Source organism: Typopeltis vanoorti, chromosome 1, assembly GCF_054136105.1.
Source record: "Typopeltis vanoorti isolate ZY-2024b chromosome 1, IOZ_Tvanoo_1.0, whole genome shotgun sequence".
NCBI lineage: Eukaryota > Metazoa > Arthropoda > Arachnida > Uropygi > Thelyphonidae > Typopeltis > Typopeltis vanoorti.
This window is the reverse complement of record NC_143549.1, coordinates 552,857-565,840: the sequence shown is the minus strand read 5'-3', so window position 1 is coordinate 565,840 and position 12,984 is coordinate 552,857. Positions and strand designations below refer to the sequence as shown.

Sequence of the window (12,984 nt, the reverse complement as noted above, 5' to 3'; positions counted from 1 at the left end):
CCTTTATTGTGGATTTGGATAAATCATGATAGAAGGCTTCAATTTCTTCGTTAGTATGTATTATTGTTAGTGTATAGACTTAGATGATCTTAAGAGTGTATCTTTTTGAGATTTGAACAGCGATACTTGCTATTCAATTGGATATATACTCTCAAATTCTATTATGTTGTTCTTCAGTTTTTTGTTGATCATGAATCTAACTCCATTGATTCTTTCCTTGGCCTCTATAATATATTATGTTTCCATTTTTTAATTGAAGAATTTCTTTACCATTACGTCTAACTTCACACAGTCCAAGTAAGTCCCATTTTAGTCGTGCTTCACTTCTCAGAGTTCTACAGTTTAATGTGTTTCAAGGTCTAGTTTCCAATGACAGCATGATCTGGTTACCCGGGGATTCTTAGCACCCCCTGCCTTCATGTTTAACTGCCTGCTGCCGTAGGTGATAACAATCCGGCCTCCAGGGAATGAGAGCCATTTTATTTCCGTCAGATTCATCTTGGCAGGTTAGGCCATAAATTCACCATGTGAAAAAAACCCAGTGTGGTTTGGTGATATATATGTAGGCTGTTCAATAAGTTATAAGACTATATTTATACAGAAAACAGATTACCTTTAATCGTCATCATTTACATGGTCTTTTTCGAAGTAACTACCGTGAGACGCGATGCATTTGTCCCAACGTTGCATCCACTTCTTAAACACATGTGAAAGTCTGTTTTTTTGAGAGTTCTTTCAAAACCGCCTTCGCAGCTTTTACACATGCTTTGTTGCTTTTGAAATGGAGGCCTCTTAGTGGTTTTTTTGAGCTGAGGAAACAGCCAGAAATCGCACGGTGCGAGATCAGGATTGTATGGAGGGTGTGGTAGGATATCTATGTTGTTCTTCTGCAAAATGTCCACTACACAACCAGCGATATGTGGCCTTGCATTATCGTGGTGCAATAAGAAGCCATTCTTCAGCAATGGATGCTTCCTTTTGACGTGCTGTACCATTGTCCGTAAAACATCCGCATAGTACGAGCCGTTTAAGTATTCCCGGGTTCTACAGCATGTTGGTAAACAATGCCTTCATAGTCAAAAAACATTATGGTCATAACTTTACCAGCCGATTTTACAATTTTTGCTTTCTTGGGGGTAGGCGAAGATGGATACTTCCATTCATTTCTTTGTTGTTTCATTGTAGGGTCATAGTGATAAAACCAAGCTTCATCTGCTGTAATGATGCATTTTAAGAAGTTGTTACCTTCTTGTTCCAGTCTTTCTTTCCATTCTGTGCACACATCCACTCGATGCTGCATTTGCTTCGGTGTCAAGAGTTTGGGAATCCATCGGGCACAAACACGTTTCAGTCCCAAATGTTCAGCCATGATTGAGTGAACACTTCCCACACAAATATTCAGGACAACATGCAGTTGGCCTACTGTAATTCTGCAATCCTCCTTGATGATAATCGCTGCTGTGTCGATCATTGTCTCTGTGATGGACGTTGAAGGTTTTCCCTCATGTTCAAGATCTTCCACATTTTGCCTTCCTTCCTTAAAAGTTTTATGCCAGCGAAAAACACTTGCCCTCAACATTGCTTCATTGTGGAAAGCTTTGCGTATCATGTTAAAAGTGTCCGATGCCGATTTTTGCAAACGCACACAAAATTTAATCGCATAACGCTGTTCCAAGGATGCTTCCATTTCGACGACTGGTCGCGGCTTGTAGGCGCGCCAAAACAAGCTTGCGTTTAGTCACGTGACACTCTGGCACATCAGCCCATATATGTCATCTATCAACCTCTTTTGTTAATACAGACAGCAACATTTCTTTATTCCACAGAAATTAATATTGTGATGAGTGGTTTCGCGACAGTAAAATTAGTCTTATTACTTATTGAACAGCCCTCGTGTGTGTGTGTGTATATATATATATAAGTCCGTGCGGTTAGCCTAGTGGCTGTGTGCTCGCAACCATATGCCTGGGGAAGGAGTGTCCTAGGTTCGATTCCCGTCAGTGACGTGACAAGGTGGAGGATCTTCCTCAGCCATAGCTACGTTATCTGTTCTTGAGCGTGGACAGTTTTTTCCCCAGTTTATCTTGGGGTTTTTCATCCCACAAAGCAGGCAAACTGGTCTTGAGAACTCAATACTTAGGATATATCGGGACATAGGGCTGACCACCTTATCCTGTGAATGGTTTGAGGTCCGACTCCTTTAGATCTGCATCGACACCTAGTTTTAGTATGAAGTAAACTGTTCCTTCCATTTGCATGCCAGAAATACATACACGAGTAAGCATTGCCACCACCAACACTCATCCTTGGGGAAATTCATTATTAACTATTAATGTCATCTTATCACATTTTCTGTCTATGCTTTCATCTCTTATGCATTTTGCTGTTGTCAATAAGCTTCCTTCCTCACCAGTGCCCCCCCCCCCCCCCACACACACACCAATGTGTTTATACATTATTTGATCTTTCATGTATGAGATTAATAGCATCTTTATTATCATTGAATTCTGTACACATGTGTACAGAATATTATGATAGCACTGTATGAAAAAGTTACACCCTTACTAACTTCTTCTGATCAACAATTTTCCTCTAAATTAATCTATCTGTCAAGATTCTAACATTATCAGATCTTATTTCTGTCTTTTAAGGGACTTTTTATTGTATCAATCCACCTGCCAACCTGCAAAAAAATACTTGTTTTGCTAATCTTTCCTGTGACATTTCTTTGTGCCCATACCACCTGGGATTAGCTCTACTAACACATTCCTGAATGCTAACAATGTCAAATTCTTTTCTAATGTCCTTATTTTTAATATGATACTGCCATCGATGCTATCTGTTCAGTTCTCTAATCTTTCTCAGAACTCTAATATTTGTGGTGTTTGATCAAGAGTGTTATTTCTACCTCAGCTCTCAGATCCAGAAATTAAAATTGTTTTGAACATTGTCTTATACAGTTAATTTAGTGCTTTGACTAATTTCTATTTTATTTCATATAAATTTATTTAGCTGACTTGCTACCATGCCAGCTTATTAATTCTATTGTGTATTTCAATGTTACCATCTTCACAAAAAATCGTGATTAAGTAGCTGAAATGTTGTTTTATACCACATATGGGCAGGCCGGATCCGGCCCTAATCTATTTTAGCAAACTTTGTCTGATTCATGGTGGGAGAAAACATGGTGTGTTCTACTAACTCACATTAAGCTGATGTCATATGACTTGCGCAATAAATAATACATCTATAAATAATTACATCAAAAAATGCTAAGACGTTTATTGATGTAATTATTTAATTAAATCGATAATTATAAAAATTTATTGATGTAATTGTCTCCAAGCTTTGCCCCCCCCCCCCCGCCCCCTCCTGGAAAATTTTCTGCAGAAGCAGGCCCATGCATACTGTCAAGACTTTTGTTTAGCTAGTTTTACACAGTGTTTTAGCTTTCTTACATTTGTCTCTGAATTCTCTAAGACTTATTTGCCACTAGCTGGCTTGTTTGCCAGGAACTTTTGATATGTTTTCTTCTTTTCCTTCACTGCCTCTTTAACTTCCTGTGTTCACCATGGAGTTCTGATTTTTCTATCCTTGCAGACAACCTCACTACATGCCTCTCTGGCTGAATCAATCAATGTTTTCTTCAGGATTTGCCACTGACTCTCCAAGGTTTGGTTCCTTTTCTCAAACTCTTTCATTTTTTCTTGAATAATGTTTGACTATATATATCACTGCATATTTGAAAGGAATTCCTTTCAAAAGTGCCAGGTCTTGAAATTTAGTATACAATTAATGGAGAAATTTTTAAGGAGATGAGAGATCTGGGAGTGATGGTGAACAGAGATTGGAATGTGCCAAATGCAAAGGAGAAAGGGGGGGGTGCACACACAGTGATCTCTTCAGATTTTTCAAAAGCATTTCATAGGCTACCATATGACAAGCTTGTAATTAAATTGGAATATATATGGTTTGATAGCAGATTAGTGCACTGGATTGGAGGTTGGCTGTCTGATGGATACTAGTCATGTGAGTATTAAATGGATGAGTAGTATCATTAAGCAGGATCTGCAAAACAAGAAAATGTGGAAAGTATAAGGAGAAAGATGGTCATCAATTTATAGTTGTATATGAGGGGGGAGTGATATCCTAGAAGAGGTCACTAGTGGTGTGCCTCGAGCATCTGCTATGAGACTATTGCTGTTTAATTTGTAGGAAAATGTAAGAAAAAGAGTAAAGAGAAGGAATAACTTTCTTCTCTTTATTCTAACAAGAAGGAAGTTGTTATCCCTCTTCATAAAGCTATGATTTGGCCACATCTTAACTACTCTGCACAGATTTGGTCACCTTGGTTTCTTGGGAACCAAGAGGTGGTTGAAACGATTCAGAAAAGAGTGACCAAGATGGTGACAGGTCTGTGAAATATTCCCTATTAAGATAAGTTTCTGCCTATTAACTAAACTTTGTAACACAAAGTTTAGTTGATATGTGGAAAAGAGGGAACATGATATTAACTTTTAAGATATTAAAGGCGTTTTATAAAATTGATGCAAGCTACAATTTTCGTATATGACAAATAGTCAGGGAACTAGAGGCCATCCATGGAAGTTGTGTAAGAGTTTGGTTAGTAGTGGTGTGCAGACCAAATTTTTTGCATGGAGAGTGATGAGTGAGTGCAGTGGATTGCCAGAATTGGTTCCGAGTTCCCTGATGGTGAATGGATTTAAGGAGAGATATGATATGATTTGTGTGTATGATGGTTGATTTGGGTCTCCCATGATGAGTCTCTGGACTCCATGGAGATGCCATAAATAATAATAATAAATGATATTGGGAAAGCCTTAAATTGTGATATATACAATTGTTTGCATATAAATTGGGAAGAATTATGAAGAGTAGAACAGATGTCTTACAAGTGGATTTGAATAGACTGTGAATGGGGGCTGCCAGTTCAATGTAGAAAATGTAAGGTTTTAAGTTTGGGATGTACAAGGTTTGTCTGGGAAATTACCAAATTTTTTAAATAAAAATGTTCCTTTCTAACTTAGAAGCTATTAGGCCTTGTTGCCTTCAAAGTAATCTCCCCCACTTTGTATACACCACTGCCAGCATTTCTTCCATCCTTTGAAACATTTCTGGAATGCTTTTTTCGGAATACTGCACAGTTCTGCTAGCATTTTTTTTTCTTTATGAAGTCAATCGACTCAAAATGTTGACCTTTCAACATCATTTTCAATTTAGGGAATAAAAAAAGTTCTGGTGCAGGGTCAGGTAAGTAAGCAGGCTGTATAATGACTGTTGTTTCATGTTTTGTCAAAAATTAATAGATTAGTATTGGTGTGCATATGCACATTATCATGAAGCATTTATCAATTTTCCCTTTCATAATACTCCTGTTCACTGTCTTTCCTTGTGTAAGAAATTCATGGTGAACAATGCCCTCAGAATCAAATTGTCTTATTTTTTCTTTTTTTTTGTTGTTGTTGTTGTGGTGATCCTTTTGACACCCATGATGACAACTGAGCTTTTGTTTCGATGTCATAGCCATAAATCCATGTCTCATCCCTGGTAATGTTCTTTAAAAACTTTTCATTCCTGTAAGCTCGACTGAAAAGCTCTTGACTCACATCAACTTAAATATGTTTTTGATTGTCAGTCAAAAGGTGAGGCACAAATTTTTCTGCAATGCGATACATCCTAAATTTTGCGTAAGAATCTCATGACACAGTTTGAAATATTTACTTTTTCAGCTCCCTCACGAACAGTTAAATGGCAGTTAGAACAGATAACTCACAAACTTTTGCAACATTTTCTTCAATTTTCGATCTTAGTGGTCATCCTGAACAGGGGATCTTCATCGATTGCAGTTTGGCCACTTTAAAACGTTTAACATTTCAAATGTCTATGTGAAATATTTTCCCAATTTGATGCAAAACTTCACACAAATTTGTTGATCATGAAAATCGCATGTTTAAACACAGCAAAAAATTGCTAGATACACGGAACATGTGTTGACACAAACTTAGTACAATAACTAAGCAGATATCACATTGTGGTTTTTGCTAGTCTATATCCAAATGTTGCCGCTAGATTGCAGCATATGAAGCACAGCTAGTAGCTCTTGTTGGTGCAATAATTCAAAAATTTCCCTGATAAATCTTGTAGAATATAAGATTATTGTTGGAGATGTCTTAAAGGAGACAGAAAAGATGAGGGATCTGGGATGTTGGTGGATAGGGATCTGAAATTTTGAGGATGTTTTGTCAAAATTGTGAGGGCAGCACAACAGATTATGGCAGTGATACATAAGACACTGGCATCTCGACATAAGGATGCTACTGAACAGACCACAATAGATTACTCTTCACAGATTTCATTGTTTGGTTTTTCACAAGGATGAAGAGATGTTGAAAAGATGGTTTCTCTGCAATGCTGAATATGAAGACAGATTTGAGGGAATGTAATTTGCAGAGTCTAGTGAATAGAAGGACGGGAGGAGGGGGTAATTTGTTTCGATTATTTGGTAAGAAGTTATTTCCAGATTAATGTAGACCAGATTTTTCATTGAATGGGCAGATACAGGAGAAGAACACTTGGCCATCCTTAGAAGCATAATGAGGAGAGGTATGGGTTTTTTTCATGGAGAATTGTGGGTGGTTGTAATGCATTGACTGTCTCCATACCCACCACAGTGAATGCATTCAAGTCATGGTATGATGAGCTTTGTGTGTGTGTGGTGGGGAACCTACTGTGATGAGTCATTTGACTCCATGGAGGTCTGATAATAAAATATATACTAATGTGAGAACCATCAAGAACAATGGTGAGGCAGTTTTGATTTTTATTAGATTAAATTGGACAAAAATTGTAGGCATTGATGAAACTTGATTGATGGAGGAACATATTGCTAGGAAATGTATGAAAGGTTACTATGTTTTCAGGAATAGAGAGAGAGAGAGAGAACAGATTGGTAGGAGCATTGCTAATGATAATAAAGTTGCAATCACCAAGAAGGTAGGGTTGAGAGATGTGTGTAGTTTTTTTTTTTTTTTTTTTTTTTTTTTTGAGGGGGGACAAAAGATGTGTGTGACATGCATCAGCAAATTAGCTTTCTGAGCATGGAGCAAGTCATTATTTGACCTTCAGCTATAAGAATGAATGGAAGGAGGATATGGTATGTGGAAGAAATGAAATAGAATTAATGAAGCTATTAAAAAACAGTTCTCTAATACAGCCTGTAAAAGAAAGGATCCAAGGTTTTAAGAGTGGTGGATCTGGTGATAGCATTAGAAGATTGGTCTATAATCAAGGTAACTTTACAACTGATTAGTGAGAGTGATCATGCAGTATTGATTTGGAGAGTTGGCTAAGTGTGTTAAATTTTCAAGTAAGAAGAGAATATGTGAAACTACAAAGCTAATGATTAATAGGCTCCAGACATTTTGGAGCAGTGCTTAGGACACGAGGAACAGCATATCCAGGTGAGTAAATCAAGTGGGTTATGAGTAGTCATTAAGCAGGATCTACAAAACAAGACAATGTGGAAGGTATATATAGGGAGCAAGGTAGTCAGTCAGCAGGCTTCTAAATGGTAGCAGAGACAAGAAAGAGAACTAGCATGGAATACAAAATCAAGTTATCAGAGAAAATTAGCTGAGGGCCAGAAGAAATCCCATTGTAAACTGTGACAAATAAGGAGGATTGCTATGGAAAAATAACTGTAATGAATGTTGTTGGGAAAGTTGACTGAAATAGTGGACACTTTCATGATTATTCTGGATTGTCCAATAGAGAAATCTGAATTTAGGAGATTAAGAAATCTCAGTATGTATAGTCATTGGATTGAATGAAGTATAGTTCATGTATTAGAGAAGTTTAATAGGGCAGGATAATCCTGTTATGTAAAGGTGCTCTAAGACAGATTTTAGCAAATTACAGATCGTCCTGGAAAAGTTGGTTAAGGCAGAATCCACGAACATATGGATAGGAACAGCATGGCTTTGTGAAAGAAGATCGTGTCTTAATTTACTCACTTTCTTCAATAAAGTGACAGCTAAGTTGGATAAGGGATATAGCAGCACCATTATATTGCTGGACTTCAGAAAGGTATTTAATAAACTACTCAATTTTATTCCTATTATTGGTGCTTTTTCTGTTAATGGATTCAAGGAAAGATATGATAGATTGGATCTCCCATGATGAGTCTTCGGACTCTGTGGAGATGCCCGTATAATAATAATATGTAAGTTGAAGCAAATGGGAATTGACTTAAAGCTGCTTACATAGATGAAACTGAATGGTTACCAGGCATTATGTAATATATGATGCAATCAGGGGCAAATGCGGTCTTGAAATTAACACTTGCTCTTGTTATCATTCAGGGAGTGAGAGGTGTGATTGAAGTCTGATTAGCAGAATAATGACTAACTGACCATTTAAAACTATATATTTAGAAATTTATGTACATTTATTTTACAAATGATATTCTATCTTTTTTAGTTTAGCTATTTGAATACAAATTCTACCGTATGGTTCTTCTTTATGAACTGGTCAATAACATCGGCATAAAAAGTTGGTTGTAACTTAATTTTCCCAAGCAACACACACTTGTAAAGGCTGGCTGAAGCTCACTGCTAGAGCTACTTTCACTGCGTATGGCCTGTGTTTAAGACGATGTGAAGGGAGCAGAAATGGCTATACATGCCCATGAAATCACAGTGCTGTAGCAAGGACCTGGAAGTTCACACAACCGAGCAAGCCAAGGTAGCTTTGTCTAGACGAGCAAGCATCGACCTTCGATACACAACACAAATCTCAATTATTGCAGTGCAAGCTTAAAACATCTTCTGTCTACAAAAATAAAAGCTTAAATGGAATGCTTATAAATGCATGCATTTATTAACAAATAAATATTACTTCTTTCTCAAGTAATGAGCTTGCACAGGAAGCATGGAGAATTCGCCGTTGGATACAATGAATCAAGAAGGCAGGTGACCAGTAGTTCTGGTCTAGAACAAGACCCTTGTTCTTGCATTTTGTCATATTATGGACAAATTGGGAAAATTACAAACACCTGTCTTGAATACAAGAAATACATCTGCCTCCACAACTATGGTCAATCAAGACTAACCAACCGTGCCTTTAGACATCTTGCAATCAAATGGATAAAACTACTATGCTTAACAACACAGAAAATACAAACTTTGAAAGGCATTTTTTGAATTGGCAAATTTAAAAACCATCCAAATGTAAATAAATATAATCGTGTGAAACTTCCAAGATTTGGGAAACAATAATTTTTATATTGTAATCCAGATGATGTCTCTATGATAGGACAAAATATTGTAGCTATTAAATTTGTGTTATTTCATTGTGCTGTTTTCATTCCATTAAACCTGAAGATGAGCATGTCATCTAGATAACAAGTTATCTAACTTTGATCCTGTAGCAAAGGTTGGTCGATTGGTAGAGCCTGTGCTACTAATGGCTCGCAAAAAGTTAAGCAAGTTTGAGCGCATTTAGTAATTGGAAGGGGAACAATTGTTCGATGCTGTTGGCACACTCTCCCTCGATGAGTCTTTGGACTCCCTGGAGGTGTCACATAATAATAATAATAATAATTATTATTATTATTTAGGTTATTTGTAGGAAGATTTTTTTTTCTTTCTCAGTTTCAAAGTAAATTAATTATAGACAAGAAACTATTTGTTTTAATCCTTTATTCCAGCAGTGTTCATCTTTTTTTTTATCTTACAGCACACTAGAGCTAATTTCTAAAATTCTACGGCACACCATTCAAGTATTAAGAAATGTATCGACTGTTTTCAAATAAAGACTAAATTCATCTCAACCCTCTTTTTGAAACCCTGTTTATTTATGACAGTAATTATTAATTAATTTTTTTTTCTAATATACATACATGTAATATAAATGTATTTTTTTTAATCAGTGAGACACCTGAGCTTGGCATGGTTTCATTGTGTAAGGTCGTATTGTAAATGAATACCCTTGAATCTTCTTCCAAGGTTTCAAGACGTGAGCAATTGTTTTTTTTATAGTGTTCATTGTAGAAGAGCTAGCAATCCGTCACACAAATATGAAGTGGAGAAAGGAAGAGTGCATCAAGTGCCTTTTTTCCTGATAATGGAATATTCACTTCAAAGAGACAACCAGAATGAAATAGTATCTGTTGTTGAATGTTTATGTTGTAATCCTCCGTCATTCTTTATTTCCATTAGCTAATCGTCTTTTGCAGTGTTTAAATTTGCCAACTGACACGCACTTAAGACAAATGGATCTCACCACCGATGCTACAGTAAGCACCGTATAGGCTATAATTGTTGCACAACTGGAGGAACCCATAAAAACAATACGATGATGCATATCTATAATAACAGGTATAATAAATCTATATGATACCAACATAATCATAAATTTTATTCACTCATAACAATTCCGTTCAATGCAATATAAACATTATTGACTCCTCATATACTTTGTAAGTAAAATGCACAAAAAACTTCTTTAACTCAATTTTTATTATTCCTTTATATCAAAAAGGCACACCTGTGAACCTTTCACGGCACACTGGTTGAAAATCACTGCTTTAGTCAAACATAAGTAAACATTGTTTGCACATGGAGTGTCTTCATGACTAGGCTACTTGTTTTGGGGAAAATATATAACTTCTACATTATACATAAAAATATAACGGAAAAACTCACGTAGAAAAATTATTTAATGGTATAATTTTCGCCCGTGTGTCACAGGCATCTTCAGTACAATTAGGCACAAAGATTAAACATTAACTGACAATTCCAAAAAGCGCCACCTAAGTAGCTGGTGTAAGATAACTAAAAAGGTCAATAACTTTCCTAAAAAAAAAAAAAAGATTAATACAATAAAAAGTTAGGAAAGATTAGCTGATTTGTAAAGTACTATCTCCCATAAAGGGGATAGACGTAAGCCGTCGGATCTGTTTAAGTTAGGAGAATGAAGTAGAGTTTCACATGCTTCTTTATAAAGGCGTTCCATGAGAAACTGACTTTTGTGAAGAACTCTTGTCTTTTTCCAATGAACTCTGTGTCTAGTGAAGATGGCATGTTCTGCAAGTCCAGACTTTTCAGGTTTAAAGTATTCAATATAAGATTAGTGTTCTTCTAGCCGAATGGAGGCAGATCTTCCCGTTTGTCCGAAATAACATAATCCACAAGAGCACGGAATCTGGTAGACACCTGGATGATTGAGATGTGGAAGCTTGTCCTTTGGAGAAGCGAGAAAGGTGGAGACTTTTCTAAACAGTCGAAAGGCAACAAAAATATTCAGTGGTTTTAAAATTTTTGCTATACGTTCACTGATGCCTTGTATATAAGGGATGGTAATGCGCGTTATTTCCTCTGTGTTTGAAGAGGGAGACATATTAAATCTACTCAAAGTTCTTTTAATGAAGCAATTCTTATAGCCATTAGATAGAAAGGAAGAAGTTATATATCGTATTTCTTTCTGTAAAAGATCGTCTGTAGAACAAAAGGAGTGGGCCCGATGAACCAGTGTTTTAATAGTTCCTGCCTTTTGACTGGGATGGTGATGAGATTCCGCATGGATATAATGGCCTGTATGAGTCTTCTTTCTATAAACTGAGAAATGTAGGTTACCATCTGGTTGGCGAAGAATTAGAAGATCTAAAAAGGCTAACTGCTTATTTGATTCTACTTCTAGGGTAAACTTGATCCTAGGATGAAATGCGTTTAACTTATTGAGAAATTGTTGAAGTTCATCAGAAGAGCCATTCCATACATCCATTCTATCCACATGGCATCTTTCAGTACTTCTGTATTAATTAGCTAATAAAAATTTTGTATATAAAATTGGACAAATTATAAAAATTAAAGGAAATCTATTAAATTGATTTTTAACAGGTTTCATCACCTTTTTTCTCTCTCTTTTTTTTTTTTTTTTTTTTGTCCACTTTGCATTTTTGTAATACTTTGTAAGATCTGACTTTGAACTTTATTTAAATGAAAAAGGAAGAATCATTTCATGCAATTTAAATTAACTGGCATTACCAGGAAAAAAAAAAAAGCTTAGAGATCTAGTAACTTGCTGATAATATTAATTATTAATATAACTAATTATACTGATTCCGATTCTGTTTTTCAGGTTCTGTAACATCTTCTAATTGTAAAGAATTAGCTAAGGCTGCAGATATTGATGGTTTCCTAGTAGGTGGAGCTTCTTTGAAACCTGACTTTGTTCAGATAGTAAATGCCAACCAGTGAATATAAATGAAATGGCAATTTTTGTTGTACAGCAATTTATTTTCTTTAAATTGCACAGTTGTGTTCAGTAATTTATAATTTTGTCAGCAAAGATGAATTCTAATAATGGAGAGTTAACCAACTTTCAGTGTACATGTTTCCACAATATTTTTGAATTTGTTATCAAAAATTAAATCAAAATGTTAAATTTAGTGATGTCTATTTGTAATTTTAAGAATAGCTTAGTTAGAAATTTGTTGCATACTGCCCTGAGCAGTTTGGTAAGGAAGTAAAATAAAAATAAAACAGTACTTTTGCAATCCATTAACTGGATCATAATTTATGAACTTAAAGCATTTAGGCTTTTCCATTTCTGAAAAGCTTAGTTTTGAGATCATAATGTTTATATAATGATGTGTAAAGTGCTGAATATGCACTTTTACATTTGTTCTGCTTAGATTATAGGAATGTCAACATTTAAAGATTGAATAAATAAAAGATTATTGATAATTCGTGGGTAATCATTTGATTAATAAATTCTTGCACTTGTCATTTGGATTGTTTATAATTCAGGGATTTTTGCTGCTGCATAAGTTTTTTTGACTTAGTGTATTAAATCTGGGGTTATTTGTGACTGTAGACTAGATATTCAGTTTTGGAATTTTAAAATGTTGAAGGATAATATTATAAAATACAGGAATACCTCAATTATCACGGTTATTATTCT

At 35.6% G+C, this 12,984-nt stretch overlaps 1 protein-coding gene across 1 annotated transcript in view; it reads left to right on the top strand.

Moving 5' to 3' along the window:
• Tpi (triose phosphate isomerase) overlaps positions 1–12,767 on the top strand; it is a 280,832-nt gene extending 268,065 nt beyond the window's left edge. The window contains exon 8 of the mRNA XM_090406467.1: positions 12,160–12,767. Within this exon, the coding sequence (XP_090262593.1) occupies positions 12,160–12,278 (119 nt within the window). The 3' untranslated portion in view covers positions 12,279–12,767. The remainder of the gene's footprint in view (positions 1–12,159) is intronic.
• The last annotated feature ends 217 nt before the right edge of the window (positions 12,768–12,984 follow it).